The 21126-nt window shown below is 39.5% G+C and overlaps 1 protein-coding gene across 1 annotated transcript in view; it reads right to left on the reverse strand.

Annotated features, from left to right (window-relative positions):
- Window positions 1-21126, reverse strand: part of FNDC1 (fibronectin type III domain containing 1) — a 184753-nt gene that overhangs the window by 52547 nt on the left and 111080 nt on the right. The window contains exons 8-13 of the mRNA XM_083176230.1: window positions 17102-20050; window positions 12324-12442; window positions 9294-9405; window positions 7694-8053; window positions 5924-5998; window positions 1895-2044 (exon numbers count right to left, since the gene is read on the reverse strand). Coding sequence (XP_083032356.1) covers window positions 1895-2044; window positions 5924-5998; window positions 7694-8053; window positions 9294-9405; window positions 12324-12442; window positions 17102-20050 — 3765 coding nt within the window. The remainder of the gene's footprint in view (window positions 1-1894; window positions 2045-5923; window positions 5999-7693; window positions 8054-9293; window positions 9406-12323; window positions 12443-17101; window positions 20051-21126) is intronic.

Here is a 21126-nt window from a genome sequence, read left to right on the forward strand (position 1 = left end):
ATACTGGTAATGGATGAGAGCACTTTGCTTTGAAATTCTGGAAAACTGTCATTCAGATATTACCAGCTGTTTGTTCCAACCAGCCAGATCTGACAATCGATCTGTAGATGTATGGCCACCTTTAGATTTGTGTTGAGTTATTTTGTTTCTGTGCAGGGTAAATACCTGCTGCATTATTTTTACACTGCAATTTAGATTTCAGTTTCAACACACCCCACCCAAATTTAACTCTCTCAGCATGTTACATCTGCCCCACCTGCAATGCAGAATTTGTTTTGCCCATTTTGAGAACAAATTTGTACTGCGATCAGGTCTGATTAAGGGCCATTATGCAGTGTTATATTTCACACAGTGTCACCGGAATTCCATTTAGAGTATTTGTGCTTCTTCTATTATAAACACGTTCAGGAGAAAACACACAATATTCACAATTGTGACCATGAAAATGGGTCAATTATTAGGGATTTATTCTCCCGCCAGTCAGTCACTTTGCACTAGGACAAGCTCGTACTGTTTTTTACTATGCTAAAGTATATTAATGAACCACTCTAAGACATCCGGACATAATTATAACTATATTGGAGCATCTTCATAGGTTTCATTATTTTCACCTAAAAAGTGAACCTTTAGGCCTCTTGCCAGAACAGAAGATGTTGACTCAGATCAAAATGCTTTTGCACGTTTCTTATTCAGGTCAAGTCACAACTTTCCCACACTAGCCGATTTTGAATTTCTCAATTTCAGTTTTTTCACTCCGCCCTAGTGGACATGCCTCTTGCAATTGTCACCCCCCCCTTTAGCTCTACCCCCTCTTCCAATTACAAAGGGTAGCGGGGTTGGGGAGGGGGCTCAGACTAATGGTCCCATATACAGTATTTGGTTGTAGATAGCACAGTCTATAGCATTAGAGCAGGTTATTCATTGAAGGTACTGTAGCAGATAAGTCATTTTATATCTATTCATTAACTTATATAAAATACTGTAACTCTCTATGGAATGGAGTTGTCCATATATTATTTGGTACTTGTTTCCTAGCACGACGCCCGTCGCAGGTGATCGCATACCTTAACTTAAGGTATGCGATGGATGCGACCGACGCGATTTCAGGGCTATTTTTAGCCTTTTCCCCGACAATTAAAAAATCGCGTTCATCGCATGCCTTAAGTTAAGGCATGCGATGCGACCGATGCGATGGACGCGATTTTACATAGGGAACAATGTTAAATGGGCCAATGGACCCGATTTTTCATTGTATACGCACCCTTATGGGTATTTTACATGTGAAATGCCCCTCCCCCTCCCATTGTTAACGCCACCCCGCGATGAACGCCAACCCAAAGCATGGCGAGTGCAGCGAGCCCGCGAGGGGTGGCGGTACGCGTCCTCCGACCTTTTCATACCCCCACTATCCACGTCGGCGTGGAGTTGATTTTATATACACTGAGCCCGAAGCGTGGCGAGCGCAGCGAGCCCCGCAAGGGGACGCGTAATACCTGTGAAGTAATGCGCGTCCTCTCGCCACACTATATAGAATCAACTCCATGCGCTCGCCACGCTTCGGGTTGGCGTTCATCGTGGGGTGGCGTTAACAATGGGGGGACATATGACCCATCAGGGTGGGTATACAATGAAAATTGGGGTCTGGGGGGCATTTAACATTGGGCCCAATGTAAAATCGGGTCTCAGTGACCATTTTACATTGGTTCGGATGTAAAAATCGCATTGATCGCATCGCATGCGATTTGGTTGCATGCGTTTCGATCTACGCGATTTTTTGGGACCCGATGGATACAATCAAAATCGCAGGAGCCGTGCTAGGAAACAAGTACCTATTATTTCAATTGATTTCAGAAATAAGTACAAATCTCAGACAAAAAGAGATGAAATAACATACCAGAAAACCTTCTCTTGCCAGATGCATCCAGTTCTGACACCAGTCTATTATCAAAGGATCTTATTTCTGATTCCCCAGTAAAAATTGGAGGATTCGTGGTGGTTGATGTTGTCTGTATTGGGAGCTGTGTTGTCTCAATTAGATCATAATCTGAAACATTGTATTATGAATTTATGTTAAAAAGATATTAGTGGAACATTTTGCTCACCAAAATTATAATCATACTTGCAGACTGTCCAGGAATACAGTACACTTGGGAGTATAGCGTTATTAAAGTCATGTTCCTTGCATGCAAAGAGCCACATAGCGTGGCACTGTGCACATGTAGTAGGTCTTGATGTGGATCTTGTCACCGTGCCCCTTGCCACTTGGGCCTCCCCTTTGGAATCATCCAGAGAGAAGGTTCCAAAAGTAGGCAAAAACAATTTTATATACAGTTCATAATGAAAGGATTATGTTTTTGTTACATAATCAGCATTTTCCTACATTTGGTTGGACCCTTTTGGGAATCATATGACATTTACTAATTTGGATGATTCAATAAATATTGAGAAAGATTCCGCTTGAAACAAAATGAACCAATTTGAAATTACAGAATTATAAAGCAACAATTACTGCTTAGCCCCCCAAAAATTGAAACAATGAGTTAAACTACAAACTAATTAAATAACTTTCAATAGTTTTCATGCAAATTTAATACTACAAGTCTGAAATGTTAATTTATTTAATCCAACTGTTTTACATAATGTTCCAAGCAAGAAGAGACTGGCTACACTTTGCTTACTTTCCTATTATGAATAACAATAGAAAATAGTGAATCTGAAGAAATAGCGCTCAAAGGTAGCTATGCCCCAAGGTGGATAGACCTTGTACAAATATAATATACAAAACCAGGTACAACTTATCAGATGTCACAGATCGATTGTATATGATGATATATGTGGATGATCCAGTTTATTCAAATCTTTTCCAATTCTCCCCTATTCAACATACAGGGGAGACAGAATAGAAAACAACATAGTGCAAATCACTTCGGTTTCAAGGGGTTTTAATGTGGGCAATGCACTTACAATGTAGTGACTTCTTTAAAAGCATGAACCATATGGTTCCAGGCAAGCAGCAGGCATAAGATGTAAATGGGTCATCCTCCAGTCTGGGTCCCTTGGACCGGAAGTATGGGGGGCTCAGTCCGGGATTCACCGTTGCCACAAAGCTCTTTTCAGGGAACCATAAGTCCAAGATAGTAGTCTTTCCTTTGGCCTGCATACAGGGGGGCTATATGCAGGCCCCCCTGGGAATGAGCCCCCCTTGCTTCTGGACCAAGGGGCCCTTACTGGAGGACGACCCATTTACATCTTATGCCTGCTGCTTGCCTGGGACCATATAGTTCATGCTATCCACCTTGGGGCATAGCTACCTTTGAGCGCTATTTCTTCAGATTCACTATTTTCCATTGTTGTACCACGTATCTACTAGTTTACAGTGTTTCTACTGTGTGGATCTGTCTTTAACTGCATGCTGGTTTTATTGCGCACCCATTAGTTATATCCTTGTGCTTCTATTATGAATAACAGCAGCTAATCAGAGTTCCAAGAAGAAGTTAGGAGAGTGTAAATTTAGACTTTTACAGATCACGACGAAATCTCAGACACAGACTTCGAAATAACACAACTGGAGGAAGGCTTGTACGATATATCTAAGATGTTTGTTTTACACTGGCTCTAGGAAGGAAGGCTGTGTACTGTGCACCAGTAACTACAGAATTAGGAGGTTGGGATCATTTGGTCTATAAGAAGTTGCTCGACAGTCATTAGGTCGACACTGTTAGGTCGACATGGGGAAAGGTTGACGTGGTTCTAGGTCGACATGGGACAATGTCGACATGGGTTCAGGTCACTGGGTCAATAGGTTGACACAAACATTAGGTCGACAGTGTCTATGTCGACAGTCAAAAGGTCGACATGGGGTTTTTCACTGTTTTTTTACGCGAATGTCGACACAGTCAACACGGACACAGTTTCCAGTGCACTGCTTCACTCGCAATGCTTCAGGCACACTATTTTATTCTCCCACCATGCCCTAGTGGATGGTAGGGCATGAAATACCACCTGTTGGCACATATCGGCCCAAAAAACAGTGAATAACCTCATGTCAACCTAATGCTTGTGTTGACCAAATGACCTGTCGACCTAAACTTATATCGACCTAAACCCATGGTGACCTTGACCCATGTCGACCTAGAACCCTGTTGACCTATCCCCTATGGCTGTGCACCTACTTCTTGTTGACCCAATCACCGTATCCCGAATTAGGTACTTAGTTTAGATCAGCAACAAGATAAAGCAGGTTAGTATTGTCTTCGATCTCACAGAAAATGGGGTATGTATTGTACATCTGCCAACATACCAGTAACTTACCACCAAAAATGTGTGGTATAGAAGGTCTACAGTAATTAGACAGTCATTAGGTCAACTCCACATGGTCAACATGCATTAGGTCAACAGGATCAAAACGTTGACATTGACATAGCAATCCTAAAAGAATAGGTATACTTTTAATAATAATAATAATAATAATATTATTATTATTATTATTATTATTATTATTATTATTATGTAATCTGCTAAATGCTGTATCTACCTATTTTATATTTTAGCAACCAGATATGGTTCTGCATTGTATAATGGTAATCGGATAGCATTGCACTCAGGACTCGTCAGGTAAGGTTGCATTATGTTAGCTTATAACTTTGGTATTGCATTGTTGCATGCATTTATATGGGTACATTTTTGTCTTTTCTTGCTAATGCTGGATACACACTATATAATATAGTGTCTAGTTGGACTAGTTGGAATGAAAATCTGGTAATGTCTGGGAACAAATTAAAATCAACAATTTGCTCCCAAGAGCTGGAAAATTTACAAAAATAGTAATTTGCTCCCAGAAATGACCAGATTTTCATTACAACAAGTCAGATTGGAAAGATAATCGTATTGTGTTTCAGAGCATACACCCTATTTAGTGGTGATCTGTCTAGATTATTCTAGAAATTAAGCACGTGTGTATGGGCGATACAGCCGCCGGGAAGCACAAGTGCGATTTCTCTAACCTGCATCGCTCAGCATGCAGGCTAGCCCCATGTGTATAAGGCTTTATTCTTATTGCTTATTAGGATGCTGTCAACGGTCATATCTTATTCTACCCATTTCATACGCTTATCTAAATGATGTTACCTTGACAAATTACTGAAGATTTTTTTCAGATAAAAAGTATGATTCAGATTATGCAAATCCCATCTCAGGTCCACTTCTTGTGTACAAAGGGGCAACATTGGACTCACATCAGTTGAACCATCATACCTTTTAGCAACTTTATGGTTGCTCAGACTATCCTTCGCAACCAAAACTGGGTACACACGAGGTGATATATAATATGATAGCAGTGTGTATGCCAAATATATTCCAGTGATGTTTTCTGGTGAGCCCCGCTGTATTGCTGTAAAATGCAGAATGCCATCTCAAGTCACTTTGTTACCGACTGCATGCAGTAAGTACGCACTTGCTGATGCAGTAGCCACAAAATGGTTTTGACACAAACGTTCCAAACTGCGTTTAAATGCTCACTGGTAGCGGCTTCCATAAACAATCACAGCAGTAACCCAGATGTTTGCATTGACCCAACTGTGATCATATAGAATAGCATACAACTCTGAACCACAAAAGATGCTCTCAGAACACATTTGCAATCATTCTGTTGCTGCCCAGTTACAGCTATTGAAGTGAAGATGCCTCTCACTCTGCATTGCCTATGGTTACTCATAGTTGCATATGTTTGGCTCGTACACAGAAACAGTGCTACCAATGGCAAGGTCCATCTGCAATTCAAATGTGCATGCCACCCTGAACCTGACTTAAGTTTATTAAAATATTACTGAGCCACATTATCTTCTGTTTATATCTATGTACAGTAAGCATCCAAAGTTACCACCGGATGAAATTGTTGAAATAGTGTTTAGCCAAAAATCATTACCTTGATCAATATCAGGGAATGTAATACTCTCTGCAGCAACAGTGGCAACAATCAGGTCCTCGCCAGAGTAACTATCTGTTAGGAGAGGAATTGAAAATTACATTGCAAATATCAGAGTTTTCCATTTTTTGTTTCCATTCTTAAATGCTACCTTCATACAAAACAATCCATGTACTATTTAATAATAAAGAGATGTATTATCTCCATGACTGACATCATTTTGAGACTGGACAAATTGTGGCCATGGAAAAGAAGAATTCCCTGCACTGCTGCATCAGGGTAATTATCACAGTAGACAGAGATGGGGCTGGGGGGACGTAGTGGACACCTGGTCTAAATGGCTAAATACAATAATGGAGGAGGGCTGTTGCGTACAGTATTTATCTCACAATAGGGTCTGGATTGTCTAGTAGCCACTACAAAATGGAGGCTGTAGTCCAGCGCTGAAAGAATATAGTCTGAGTTTTCATTACAACAAAACAAGTTGGTATTTTCCACCTACTGATTTGCATGGACTCTTGTGCTGTTAAAGACCCTGCTCTTTACCTTGTTCTAACCCATAGTCTGTGACTTCCTGCTTCCATATGAAATCACGTTTACATAATACCTATCCTAAGCAGTGGCACATTTTATCTAGATCAGTAAAAATCAACCACTACAAGTCACACCAGTAATCTTTGGTTCCAGTCCCCGTCTAGCCGGGTGTGCAACCGAGCACTTATCAGTGCATGGCAGGCACAGTAGGGAGTAGACAACAGTCAAAGTCCTGTATCTTCTGTAGACCTGCCCTGCATGATGAGAAACTCTCCTAGTAATCTCACACAGCTGTCGCAGGGGGAGGACATTTTCAGACTCCCTTGGCAAAAACATAATTATCGGGGAAGGTGGTGGGGAGCGCCTGGTCCCCAATAATTAGCATAGTGAAAAGGCCCTATAAAAACAACTATTATAAAATGTACAAGGGTGGTTCAGTAAGTAAGGTAACAAGACCTCTCACAAATTTAGTGTTCAATATTTTATTCTAATTTCCCACTAGGCCAGAGCAGGTAGACGACCACTGCTTCCTATCAGGCCCATTAGCCTGCACCTCATATCATTCATATTGTCCCAACTTCAGCTGAAAGATGGTGGAGCTGGAAACATGGTCAAACATTGAGGTGCGCAGTGCAAGCAGAATTTTTGATCTAAAGATCTAAAGGACATATATTGAGGGGAGGGGTCTGGACTGCACACCCTAGCTACTATCTACTGTAGCTCAGAATTAACACTACAACATAGAAACAAGAGAGTAGGTGTATCAAATAGCCTTTACAATTATAATATATGTAATAGTGATACATATACAGTATACAAGGTTTTTGGCTAATATTATTAGCCTACCGACTAAACATCAAGTACATATTATCAGCTGAAATTCATCACCAACCGATGATAATGTCAAACCTGGTTTGGACACGAAAACCGAATATTATCAGCCTATTATAATGCTTTCGTTTCTAACATTCCAGAATCAAATTTGTTTCCTTGTTTTGTTAATGGACCAAATTACATTTCATATACACAATGGTGGGGAAATGTCACCAATTCCCCCCAGGTATAACTTGTCATGTGCCTAATATTCCCAATACTAAACTCACTTCAACAAATGATGACATTAACTTATGTATAAAGCTTTTTTGTTTTAAATTGCTCACTAAAGATTTGTTTTTCTGATATTATGAATATACGTGACATACAGTACGTGTTAAAACATCATTGTCACTGTGCTACCTTCTGAGTAACATTCTGGTTTGTCATCATTTCCCATGATCATATTTCCTTCCTCATCATACTGTGAATAAGAGCCTGGTGGACATGTAGGTATTAGTGGTTCTTCAGTAGTTGGCTCAGCAGTAGTTGGTTCAGGCGTAGTAGTGGTGGTTGTTGGAGGAAGGGTCGTTGTAGTTGCACGGGTAGTTGTCATCCTTGTTGTAGGTGGTCTGGTTGTTCTTGCCACTTCAAGACCCCTGAGGGGCCTCCCTCCTAGGCTCATTACTGGTCTGTCCTGGGCACTTGCTACAGGTTTACTGAATCTCCCATGACCAAAGAGTGGTAAGCCATCAGGACTGACAACCGGGGTGCCATTCAAATCTATGATTACAATAAATAGAACCAGATAAGACTAAATGTACTCCATAAATATATGTAAGTGTGTATATTATTTCTATATGTGTGTAAAAATAGTATTTTAGTATGTCCTGCATACTGTATGTAGATGTATAGAAAAAAAATGTTTGCTTGATATTTTTCATTCATTTGTGATGTAACCAGTTTGCAATTATGGCAGGGTATACGGAAGGAAAATTTCCCAGTTTCCACAGTGCTATGCATTCTGAATATTGGATGAGGTGGGTGGGGCCATCTTTATGTGGCATTACCCAATAGAAGCCTATGTGCTTCTCACTGTAATGCCTCCTGAGAGGAGTTCATTTGATCCCTTCCAGCACCCCTGGCAGCATAGCTCTTATCGGGAATGGAGAGCTTTCCTTTGTGATTTGATTCACATTTCTAGGTACATACCACCATTATTTACACATGTACTGATAAAAGGGAGGAAGTACCGCATCATGGATGCAATTCTTAATACATACCGTTTGTTATGTCTATATCGACACAATATACAATTATTTTTTTTCTTATAAATTTATTGCAAAACTGTCAATCATACAATTAAAAACATTGTGATGAACAAGTAAAAGTGAACAGTGTATCATTGTTTTCTACTATGGTGTTTCCATTTTATGAGGAAAAATAAAACCTTAAATGTGATTATTCGTGTCTAGTCATTAGACTAAATGTGAGTCATATTTATATCCTATTATCCTTCGATATCTACTGTGTCTTTATTATAAGCTAATCCTGTGTAGTGTCATAAAAGGGGGCTGTACCTAGATGCAGGGTCTCTGTATTATACCAAGATGTTAGTTGTATGGTTTGTGTAAATTGTTTTTCATTATAGGTGTTAATGATTTTACATAAGGTAACCATATGGAGAAAAAAAATGTTGGCTTTCCACAATATACAATTTTATTATTTATTAGAATAAATAGTTAAAGTTATATAATCAGTATTAAGTGTAGAGATACAAATACTCATTGTTAGTCAAATATAATGTATTATTGTAATATCTTACACTATAGTTATTCAGAGGAAATTGTCTTTTACTCATTTTTCTACTGATCATAATACTCTGGCTTATTTAATGGCTATATTTTCCTCTGATATTTTCCTCTGAGTAATTGTTAGCGTATCATCCTACTGGTGACTTGTGTCCCTGGGATTCATGAACACTGAATCCCAGGGTTTATATTAGCTTAAATGTGGTACTTACCTACAATGGTACGGCCATCTCCTCCCAATTTTATGCGAAGCGGCTTTCCTTGGGAATCCTGTAGATATCGTCCCTCAGGATTCAGAACCAGTCCACGATTTAGATCCACAACCTGAAATCAATGAAATTGTAAAGACAACATATACATTCTGGATATTATATACATCTAGAATTGTACAGTATGCAATAGTATTCAACACCAATATATGTTAAATAAAGTGAATTATCTCAAGTTACTATAGATATTTGTTCTCTCTCTTTAACAATAGAGCATTTCTGAGATGCTGTCTTTGTATATACACCTACTGTATATCCCACCTATAGCTCCTATCTCCCCCCCCCCCCCTTCCCCTTTATTGCTGCCTGGATAATGGAAATGTAATTTAAACATGTACTGTATAGTTATGATGGATTCTCCTAGCGGAGTTGTCTTGATGAATCACAGACACATCGATGATAACGATGATGATGATGATGATGATGATGATGATTGACCATCCCCATAAATTTTGTCTGGGGTCCTTGGCTCCTACATATGGCTCCCGTATCTTCTCCTTCTGTTACCTGTAACCGCTCTTAGTGCGTTTCTATGGCTGGTGTGGATATTTCTGCTGTATCAGGCTGCCCCTGCATCCCCATAGGGCTTCACCTCTTGTTTGCTGTAAGTTTTCCATTGATTTTGTATTTTCAAATAACTGCAATTTGTATTTATCTATATTTTATTATATATGCAAGGAATCATGATATATTTGTACCTGTTCCTGACCCTCTTATCCCCTGTCTTTCCCCTTACCCCCTCCCTTCCTCTTATACCCCTTTTACACCAAAAACCCTGGTCGGACCCTGGTCTTTGAATGCTGGAGTATCCAGGGTCTGACCCTGCTTTATACCCCATTTACACAGCACTTTGACCTGGGTCGGACCTGGGTCTGCACCATTTACACTGAACCTGGGTCAGCCCTGCCTTAAATAATATTTTATATATATATTTATAGAAAAATATATATATATATATATATATATTTAGAAATATATATATATATATATATATATATATAGAAATATATAATATATAGAAATATAATATATATATATATATATATATCAGGGCTGACCCAGGTTAAGTGTTTTTTTTTTTTTTTTTTTTAAGGTGCTGGGGGTGCCGGAGGGTACCTGTCCTGCCTGCTGTGCTTGGTGTACCTGGGGGTACCGGGGTGCTGGGGGGTGCAAGGGGTGCTGAAGGTACCTGTCCTGTCTGCGGTCGGATCTCAGCGGAGAAGATGATGTGCGCCGTTGCTGTACCACCCCCCCCCCCCCCTCCCCGGCAGACGGTCCCTGCGGCGTGCGGCGTATGGAGTGTCAGTGGCGGGGGTCCCTCTGGCGCATGGGAACTAGTACTAGTTCCTATGCGCTGGAGGGACCGCCGATACTGACACTCCATACGCCGCAGGGACCGGCTGCCGGATGCGGGGGGGGGGGGGGGGGGTGATACAGCAGCGGCGCACATCATCTTCTCCGCTGAGATCCGACCGCAGGCAGGACAGGTACCCCCAGCACCCCTAGCACCCCCGTACCCCCAGCACAGCAGGCTGACAGGTACCCCCCTCTCCTCAGCAGCCGCAGGGACCCCCCTCCTCCCGCAGCAGCTGGGAACATCTTCCCCAGCGCTGCACGCTGTGGACCCGCTGCGGGTGCCTGCACCCGCAGCGGGACCATTTACACCGACATTTACACGGGTCCTATCCGTGTTCTACCCAGGTCAGGACCTGGGTAGAGGACCCGTGTAAATGGAAACGGATACCCCCCATTTACACCGCCGCGGATCCGGGTCTGACCCGCCGCTGACCCGGATTTTTCGGCGGTGTAAAAGGGGTATTACTCTTCCCATTTCCTGTCTGCTCCCTGCCTCATGGTTTCCTTTGTATTTGTTCTAGTTTTAATATGGAAAAAAAAGAATATTATTCTATTTGGTATATTCCTTTTATCTAATGTGACTATACTTTTTATTGATTCTCTTAGAAAATAGAGAGAAAATAGAGTTTAAAAAAAATGATGATGAAGACGACAATGATGTCATTGATGAAGATACCACACTTTCATTCTACTACTTTAAGGCTTGAGACTTACATATAAAATATGTCACAATTATTCATTAATTGTAGACTATATACATAAAGTTTACATTCTTAGAAACTACCTTCTAGGAAAGATTTGTGTACAACATGCCACAATAAACGGTTCTTAATACACATACAATGATAAAATCCAGATGAAGCTCCGGATCTGAAGTAGCGGGAGTGGCAGTGATGAAATGCATGCAGAACACTAACAATCATTATTAGAGTAAGATCTATGATAATAAAACACCAGCAATTACTGGGCTCCTCTATCATAAATTGTAAACGATAGACATATGTTTTGAGGATGTTCTAAAAAGTCTATTCATTGTTCTAATGTAAAACATATATAACAAGTTACATGTGTTATAAAGAGCGACACCACCTCTAGAACATTATGACACATAATCGTATAAGGAGTAAAAAACAGAGCCCTGACTAATCATATAGTGACAAACATTAACTGTAAAAAACAATATTCAGTAGCAGATCCATAAAAGTATGATAGGGGGCACCTAAATCATTGTGTGGGGGGGGAATGCGAAGGGGCTGTGGCTAAGTTTGTAGAGGGATGTGACCAAGCACTAGTGCAGTGATGTAATTAATCCCCCCCACATACATACATTATATGTATTTTAGTGTTTACCTACATGCTCATTGCCAGGGGTTTCTTGCTTGTGGGCAGGGAGTTACATGCTTTTTTCACAGCTTACCAAGCAGATCAGAACCAGGGCCATAGTTACTTGCTGACATTATGGATGTTATGATGTCAAACATACCAAAGTAATACTGCTCTTGTTATCTTACACTGTAACATATATTGCGTGCAGTTTAAATAATATGCAAGTTTTCTCATGATAAAAGCAACATTTTCATTATATGTACAGTAAATGTGTAAAGATGGTTGCCCTACCCACTTTGTTCCTTCAGGACCATAAATCATCCTCTGCCCATTGAGTTTCCCATAGTTTGTAGATGGTGTGTTTCCATTATTGTTGAACCTTGAAGCCAGATTTGGTCTCCCATTATTACCTGCATGTGTGGGCAAATGAAACATTCAGAGAATAACTGCAATTATTTCAACATACAGTGAAGTAAAAGGGGACACATAAAGTAGATTTCCAAGACCACATTTAGTATACTCCTAATACAATAAAAGTCAGCATCCATACTGTATATGGCTCCACAATGGTCGTGCAGGACCTAACATTAACAAATGAGGCAAACAGGAAATTAATGACAGTACAAGACAATGTAAGACACTCACATGGGGGGAAATGGTGGCAGGGCGTGTGCATTTGCCGGGGTTGCGTCACAAGGACTCGGTAAGCTGCGAGCTTACGGAGTCAACTAGAATCACCCTTAAAGTGTGAGTAGCATGCATTATAGTAGGGGGAGAGGGGTTATTATAAGGAAGGAATATTTCATTTTAAAATCTCTCTCAGATAGAGTAGGCGCTTGCTATGTCCTGGAAACTAACCACTAACGCACATGTGATGCAGCCATTTTGCTGGTGATTTTTGCTGCAGATGCAGCTCTGGCATGGGAATCTGGTGAGTACATGAGTACAGTGTGGTGTGGGCCCCTCTCTGGACCCAGGGATCTGTGTGCACCACACGGACTGCACCCATTATATACTGTATATGCCAATAGCCACCATATGGGTGCTGCAAAGCTGTCAGATTTACAAAGTTTCAGAATATGAAGCATTACTCAGTTGGGCCTCAACAGTTACAGGCCATTTTAAGTGTCATGTTGCTACAGATTGCAGTAAACACTGGGAAATGGTTCTTCCGGGTAGCAGATCCCGCATGCACAGCGTGGCCCGGTTCCTAAAGTAGAAGTGAAGATTGATTTTGCGATCATTTCACTTCTTTACAAATCACAGGGATCAGATCCTTTCATAGCCCATGCCCCTGCTGTGATTACTCTTTGGGGAATGTTAATTTCTTATAACCACATCAATAGTAAATGTGCCCCATATAGTAGTCCCGATATCAGAATTATGGTACAGCTATGGTTGCCAGCAAGCAATAAACATACTCAAACTATTCAAGCAAGTTTGAGCATCATAAACTGGTTTTGGCACCAGCCCAATATCAAGAGATCAATAACCTTAATCAGCAGCTTCAGTGAGCAACGTTCTCCATGTCTTAAGGATGAAGCCTATGACAGGTCACATGGGTACCATAAATTACAAATTTAAAGTCAGCTTTCTTTAATATGACTAGATGACTATCATTCATCTGCTACGACTTCACGGACGTCACCAGGTAAATACGAGCAGTGCACAGGGCGAACACAATATGGCACAGCTACCACCTCTTTTGGGACCTATTTTTGGCTTGCAGAGTGCCAAGAACAGAACAATACCCTGCCACTTTAAAAGCTGCCCGGAACTTCTTTAGTGATAATGCATCCTGTTCTCAGAATCCTTGTACATCCCAACTCACCCTCATCAAATCCAGCCCCCCCCCCCCCCCCCCCATACCCCTCTATGACATTACATCGAATCAAACCAAGGATCAGCACCAAACTCAGTCCCCAATTACCATGCAGTATGTACATAAAGTGTGAGATTGGTCATTGTGCTCCTAGTAAACATTACTGAGGTTATATATAATGGCCCAAATACTTAAAGCATAATACAAATATACTGTAGAGCATCACAGTCTTGTGTTCAATATACTATTAGCCTGACAGTCATCCAACACCTATCTGAAGTTAACAATTATTTCATTAATATTTTAATTTAATAAATGATCTGCATTCCCCTTCATTTAAGTCTCATATGTTTTATGTTGTGTTTGAATTAATTCTGGTTGAACTGAGCAAATTGCATGAATTAAGAGGATGAAGCATAAAACATTTGTTGTGCCTCATTAGATAAAGTACTTTCACCCAAGCTAATTCTTCCTCATTATTCCAATATCCCCATGTTTTTAAAGTTATAGCACCGCTACAATGTATGTTCTAAATTTCAATACACCCATATTGGGATCCCTGTGCCAGCATTGAAGCAAGAGCATATGACATTGCCTTATGGAAGAGCAAATAGCTCGAAACATGTTGGAAGTGGGAGTTACTTACTGAGAACGTCTATTATTTGGAGAAAAGCCAAAAAGGACCTACATGGAATTTTCATTGGAGATCCCAACTCTAATCATTACTCCATGTTTTTAACATCTCCTGTGTTGTTCCACCTCAGTAATGTTTTAATCTTCTTTATGTTTTTTAGGATTTTATTGTTTTGATTTTTTTACCATTAAAGTGTAATATATATTTTTCTTACGTGGAATTCATAATATTTTTTTACCAAATGAAGATGGAGCATCATTCCATGGATACAGTATATGAAGAACAAAGAAACAGAGTGAGTAACCCTTTGCCTTGAGTCTATAAAGATACCTTTATGTGTGCGTATTCACCTTATCCTGTTGGGATACGGTCATTGGGTCACCAACAAGTTGTTAGACAGTCATTAGGTCGACACCATTAGGTAGACATGTGTCTAGGTAGACATACAGGAAGGTTGACATGAGTGTAGGTCGACATGGGTTAGGTCGACAGGGCCATTAGGTCGACAGGTTCATTAGGTCAACATGGGTCAGGTCGACAGTCAAAAGGTCAACATGTGCCGACATGTGACGACAGGCGGTATTTCCTGTCCTACCATCCACTAGGGCGTAGTTGGAGAGTAAAAGAGTGGGCCTAGCGTAGCGAGGCACCGAGCCCGAAGCATGGCGAGCACATCGAGCCATGTCAGGGGACGTGATGCACTTTGTGTCCGTGTCGACTGTCGACATTCAGGTAAAAAACGGTGAAAAAACCCATGTCGACCTTTTGACTGTAGACCTAACCCATGTCGACCTAATGACCCTGTCGACCTAACCCATGTCAACCTCTCTGCATGTCGACCTCTCTGCATGTCGACCTAATGGTGTTGACCTAATGACTGTCTAACAACTTGCTGGTGACCAACTGATCCACACCCATCCTGTTTACATTCTATTTAATCTCAGCTCATCTCTGGTGTACTAAAGATACCTTTAGATGTGTGTTTCTTCCATACGTAGAGGCCGATTCAGACTTGCTCATAGAGCAGCGAATTAATTACCTCCTTAGTGTGAGTATGGTACATTGCTTGTTGACTCCATATTAAGAGTTTAAATCCTCCATGCGCACACCACTTACAATTAAACATACACATCTAGGGTGTATAGCACATCCCTGTTATCCTACAGCTCTGCACATTAATGGATATTTCTCATTTCATGGCACCATCTACTGTATATGAGACGGACAAAGGAAGGGGATCATATCCTCGATTAATCTTAACATCCAAAAGCAAGATCTTCTATCAACTATCAGCCATCGATAAAAAAGATGCTCCCTCTCAATTCAACAAGGGGAGTAAAGGGTTATTTATTAGCCGGGTTACATATAATTGCTGAAATATTGTTTCTAACAGACTCCTAACACTGTTCTTGTGAGTGTTAGCACCGATGTTTTATCCACTTTCATGGTATTATTGCCTACATTTTTTATTTGGAGTGTAACTAAGGATACTACTGGGCTGCTTACACTAATTAGAGTTCCACTTAGCATTTCCCACATACCAGACGAGCATATAATAACATATCTTCTGATGCAGTCTAATAAATGTCAAGGGAATAATAATAATATTAAAAAAAACTATAGTTAGAACATTTCTTCACCACTCAATAAAACAGTCATTACAAGCCACAAACAGAATACCTTTAAATTCCTCATCTAAACCAATAGTTTACACAATTTGTCAATCCTGTTTGATTCAATGCCTCGTCAAATGTTGAAACATCAGTTCAACATGCAAACTAGTCATCTTTACAAGGGTTGGGATTGTTTTGTCTACAACAAGTTGGTCTTCAAGCATTAGGTCGCCACCATTAGGTCAACATTTTGTAAGGTCAACATGCGTCTAGGTCGACATGGGGTTAGGTCGACAGGTCATTAGGTCAACATGGGTTTAAGTCGACATGTAAAAAGGTTGACGCAGGCAAAAGGTCGACATGGGCAATGTCGACATGGGAAAAGTCAACATGGTGTTTTCATAGTTTTTTCACCAAAATGTCGACACAGTCTAAATGGATCGCGCTGGACAATGAAATGTAGTGCCACGTCCCCTCGCATGGCTCCCTACGCTCACTATGCTTTGGGCACGGTGCCTTGCTACACTCGGCACACTATTTTATTCTCCCTCCACGCCTTAGTGGATGGTAGGGCATTAAATCCCGCCTGTTGGCACATGTTGGCTCAAAAAACTGTCAAAAACCCCATGTCGATCTTTTGACTGTCAACCTAACCCATGTCGCCATAATGCATATGTCGACCTAATGACCTGTCGACCTAGACACATGTCAACCTAAAGCCATGTTGACCTAATGACCTGTCGACCGATCTGCATGTCAAACTAATGGTGTCGACCCAATGCTTGTCGATCATAATGCTGTAGACCAAATGACCGTACAAAAGGTGTAAAATAATGCTAGGTGTGCTTTGGTTATCTTGCACAATAGACACATTTTTTTAAATTTTATGGACATCAGTGGATTTGAATGTAAAAATAAAATAGTTTTTATCATAATATTCTAATTACAATTTATTATGTTTAGTTATGTACAGGTTTGGTATAAGGAAATAGGTAATTACCTTGTCCGTGGGAGGGCCTTGTAAACTGCCTTCTTAAAGGAGATCCTAATCTTGAATTTAACATTCTCTGACGTAGCAAAGAGGATGAATAAGTAGGAGATGCAGTACGTACTGGAGAGGTAGTTGGTGAAGGTGTAGTTCTGTGGAATGTTGATCTGCCATAGTTTAGTTGTCTAGATTTTGATGGAAGTAATCGGTAAGGTGATGCTCTGGTGGAGCTTTGAGGTCTACTTGTTGTTGGGGAAACAGTTGTAGTTGCTCTCTTTGGTATAATAGATTGTTTCGACTTTATTAAAGTAGAAGCTCCTGATGTCTTTTCATTACTTATTTTTAAGGTAGGTGGAGCACTTAATTCATCTTCATCTTTCAGCTGCATGGACTGCTTTTCAGAAAAAGTTGTATACAGGGAATTTTTGTTATCATTAATATTCCCATTCCCGTTTTTTTTTCTAAGCAAACGAACATTAGAGTATGAAGATAATCTTGTCCTTAAAGGAGATGTGGGGTTTTCTACCTTTTCTTGTAGTTGTTGCTCTTCAGGAATGCTGTGGATATTACTAGTGTCTAAGGATGAAAACTCTGATTTTTCAGGAATTGTGGGGTTGTGTTTAGTTGGTTCAACAACTTTTGCAAATGAAACATATGGTTTGCTGATTCTCCGTTCACCTTCTGGAGAGATTCTACCATTTGTCCTATAATTTGGTCTCTGCCTCGAACTATGCACTGTTCTAGACAATGGGAAAGACTCCCTGTCTGATGTTTTTGTTTGTTGTTGACCATCATGTTCTTCCTCAATATCATAGCTATTAGGCTGAACCAAAGGATCACCTGATAATGGTGTTAAAGAATCATATCCTTGTTTAGAAAATGTTTTCTTCAGTCCAGCATTTCTGTTTCCCGGTACATATGAGGGTAATGATTCACTGTTAGACTGAGAACTTTCAACTATGTGTTTAGATTGAGAAATACTTGCCTTTAATTGAGGAATAGGCATCTTTGAACTTATCCTAGAAACAGTTGTTGGCTTTGTGGCAACTGCTAAATTAAATTTTCTTTCCTCTGGCTGTTCTTCATGTATCTCATCAGAATTCCTTGATTTTTCATTATATATGTAAGAAGCAACAGATGGAGGTTGACTCTCCTTAGATGTAGATACTTTCAGTTGCTTAGATTTTGTACCAGTTATGTCCTTCCTCACTGGTATATCGTAGGTAGAAGTTTTTCGGTTGGGTGTGATGATCGATGTTGAAGATGTTTTCTGATCATCTTTCTTGGATTTATGTATGACAGATGTAACAGGTAAAATCACTTCTTTTGATTCTTTCATGTACATTGCTTGCCTAGATTTTAAAGATGTAAAAGGCACTTCAGATGGACTTAAGTATGGGATTTCTTTTTTTATGGCAACCTCTAGCAATTTATCATCAGAAATTTTTGTTAGAATTTTGGGGGTTATTGTGATTGATATAACTGCTGTTGATGGAGTAGTTTGCGTAATTGACAGCGGTCCACTTTTTGGATTACCATTAGATGTTATTTTACGTCCAACATTAGAGCCGACTTGAGAACTCCTTCTTCTATAGTATTGTAATAAATCTAGTGCTGATTTTCCAGAGAATGAAGGTTGTTTAGTGGAAGATACCTTATTATTAATGGCCATTGTTTTTGGTTTGTATGACTTACTAGTAGTTTGTGCTTCAGTAGTGGTTGTAGTAGACGTAGTAGTAGTAGCAGAAGTAGTAGTGGTTGTAGTAGAAGTAGGAGAATTAGTAGTTGATGAAAGTGCCCTTAAAGCAGCTCTAGCTATTGTTTGTTGCCTACTTTTAGTATTATAAATTTTCGATGAATGAGGACCTTTGAATGTTTTAGTCTGAAAATCTTGCAAACCAGAATCTCTGCTGCCTTTACTGGACTTGGGGTCAGAAATGGTATCATTGTCTGTAGAATATGTTGGCTCCTTGTTTGAAAGAAGAGTAGTATGCGATTGTTTGTGATCGACTTTAGAAGATGGAATCAATTTAGCCTGAGTTTGTCTTGGAGACTGCTGAGGAGGAGAGGATCTAGATTCATCACTTTCACCTATGTCTGTCTCTTCTTCATCCACGCTTGGGGATGGTATCTGGGCAAAATGTGATTTGTGATTTGTGGGCATTTTTTCTATATTAGAAGATTTAGTAATCCCTTTCATGATTGAAATCTTACTTGTATCTTTTCTATTATTAGAATATATGGTTCCTTTCACTAATGGATTAGATATAGATGAGGTAGATAATGTTTCTTTTTCTACTTTATGGGGACTGTCAACATTATGTACATTCATTCTGGTACTTGATTCTCTTGTAATAGAATCTGGTTGAGACACTTTAGAGGCCACATTTTCTAAATGATCATTATTACTTAAACTTTCTACCTCTTTACTTTCATTGGTTATTTCGTCACCATCCTTAGATTTATGTTTTGCTTCCATTGTGGAATGACTATCTAGCTCATGAAATTCTGAATCTTTTGTTTCATTGTTTTCATCTATTACTTTCGTAGTTGGAGCAGGTCTTGAAGCCACTAGTCTTCGCCGCAATTTGAGAGCGTTTGTTCTAAATGGTCTTCTAGCTATGTTTGGATTAAATCGATTATTTAATTGTGCCTGAACTGGTCTCCTAGGACTTGGTGTTGAAAGCTTAGGTGTTAAAGTTGTAGTCTCAGCATCCTCAATCACTTCAGCTGATTGAGAGTTGGCCTCTGAATAAGCTGTTTTTCTACTGTGTAACCATACTTTGTCAACTTCTTTTGGTGACAATTTATCCTCGTGTTCCTTAAAATTGTCCAGACTATCTTCTTCAGAGGATTCTGATGGAACATTTTTTTCTGGAACTTTTTCTTGCTTTCTCTTTTCAGATTTTGCTAAATCTTCAATTTGAGATTGATGATAAAGATTCTTGGTTGCAGTTCCAGCTACAAAAAAAAAGTATCAAATCAACAGGGATGGAAATATCAAAACATGAAAATATGGAATTCAGCAAAAAAAAGACACAATAAAAATCTAACAGAATAGTTAACATAAATATATCAAATGAACTTTAACAATAAATGAGGATTTAAAACGTGGTAGAAATGTGGAGGTGTAGTGGTGAACCACTCACATTAACAGTTAAAGTTATCTTACATGTTTTATACTGATTTTTGTATACTTATGTATACTATGAAGGGTAATAAACCCTATTGTGTTTATTGCTTGTTATGTGTGTTATGTGACTCAAGTTTAAATTTCATTCTGTTAAAAGCTAAGTTTATTCTTGGAAAGAATGCCCAAACTAAAACAGTTCTCTCTGTCTTGTATAAATTAATATTATTTGTATTAGTCACTATTTGTAAACAATCATACAGTAAAGGCGTGTACACAAGGTGCAATGGAATCAGGATCGATTCGCAAGGCGCAGTGTGCACATTTGATTTAGACTATATGGTACAGATCTCTACATATAGTCTTGCCTGCACCGTCTATATTGTTTTTGATTTATCGCATCGGGATCGAAATTAAATCAAATGCATTCGATTTCTATACAATTTTGCTTATATAAGCAGAATCAAATACAAAAATAGATGAAATCGAACTTTGTGTACACCACATAAGAGGGAAGACAAGGAACAGAGTCATTTGTACCTAATGAATGGGTCATGTTAGAGGATATGTACAGTAGTTCTATATCTTGTACATGGATGCAGATTCATTAAGCAAGGAAAACAATTGATGGATGTGACTGTAATTATATATTTTTAAAATATAATTTGGCATTTAAATAACTATTTCATTTGAGTGCAAATTGCTGGTCTCGCTGCAGTGACCACTGAACTACAGTACATATCAGTGAGGAAATGTAACTATGCATAGCCAGCCCCAATTATACTACATCCCATTGGCCCTTCTAGCATGCGATACTTAAAGGGCTGTGAATATAGTCAAAATGCATCAGGGTTCTCCCTTTATACATATGTTTCATGCAAAGTGTTTCTTTAAAAATCCATTCAAT

Source organism: Crinia signifera, chromosome 3 (genome assembly GCF_055691185.1).
Source record: "Crinia signifera chromosome 3, ASM5569118v1, whole genome shotgun sequence".
NCBI classification, from domain to species: Eukaryota; Metazoa; Chordata; class Amphibia; order Anura; family Myobatrachidae; genus Crinia; species Crinia signifera.